The following is a 520-nucleotide window of genomic DNA, read 5'->3' as shown; positions in this document are numbered from 1 at the left end:
CTGGCCTCAAACGATCCTCCCACCTCAGCCTTCTGAGTAGCTGGGATTACAGGTGTGAGCCACGGTGCCTGGCTGTGTGCGATTTAAAACTGTTTAAAGCAATAATATGTATTCATCATAGAGAAGCTGGAACATGCAGATCAAATACGCACATGGATGCACACACACACAGATGCACATGCACACACGTGCACACACAGATGCACACACAAATGCACACATACACACACACACACACACTCGGACCACCAGACTCGGGTTGTAGCCTCCTCGTCTCACCTGATGAAAGGGCGAGAGATGGCCAGCACAGTCCGAATGAACCACGAGGGGTGGACGATGATCAAGGACTTCAGGTTTTTCCGCAATCTGTGTGGGGCCGCAAAGGAAGCAAGATGGGCTCCTGGGGCGAGCCCTGGGGAGGGAGGAGTTGGGTGGGACGGGAGAGCCACAAGCAGGCATTCGTCACTTTGCTCATTCCACATGTGGTCTCCAGGTACCTGTCAAATCCCTGCCCCCATCC

At 53.7% G+C, this 520-nt stretch overlaps 1 protein-coding gene across 1 annotated transcript in view; it reads right to left on the bottom strand.

The window, feature by feature from the left end:
• ATCAY (ataxia, cerebellar, Cayman type) overlaps positions 1–520 on the bottom strand; it is a 61,104-nt gene that overhangs the window by 20,440 nt on the left and 40,144 nt on the right. Inside the window, exon 8 of the mRNA XM_011943451.1 lies at positions 280–366. Within this exon, the coding sequence (XP_011798841.1) occupies positions 280–366 (87 nt within the window). The remainder of the gene's footprint in view (positions 1–279; positions 367–520) is intronic.

This window comes from Colobus angolensis, unplaced genomic scaffold, assembly GCF_000951035.1.
Source record: "Colobus angolensis palliatus isolate OR3802 unplaced genomic scaffold, Cang.pa_1.0 Scaffold22, whole genome shotgun sequence".
In the NCBI taxonomy this organism is placed as follows: Eukaryota; Metazoa; Chordata; class Mammalia; order Primates; family Cercopithecidae; genus Colobus; species Colobus angolensis.
The sequence above is the reverse complement of the archived record's forward strand: the minus strand, read 5'-3'. Positions and strand labels throughout refer to the sequence as shown.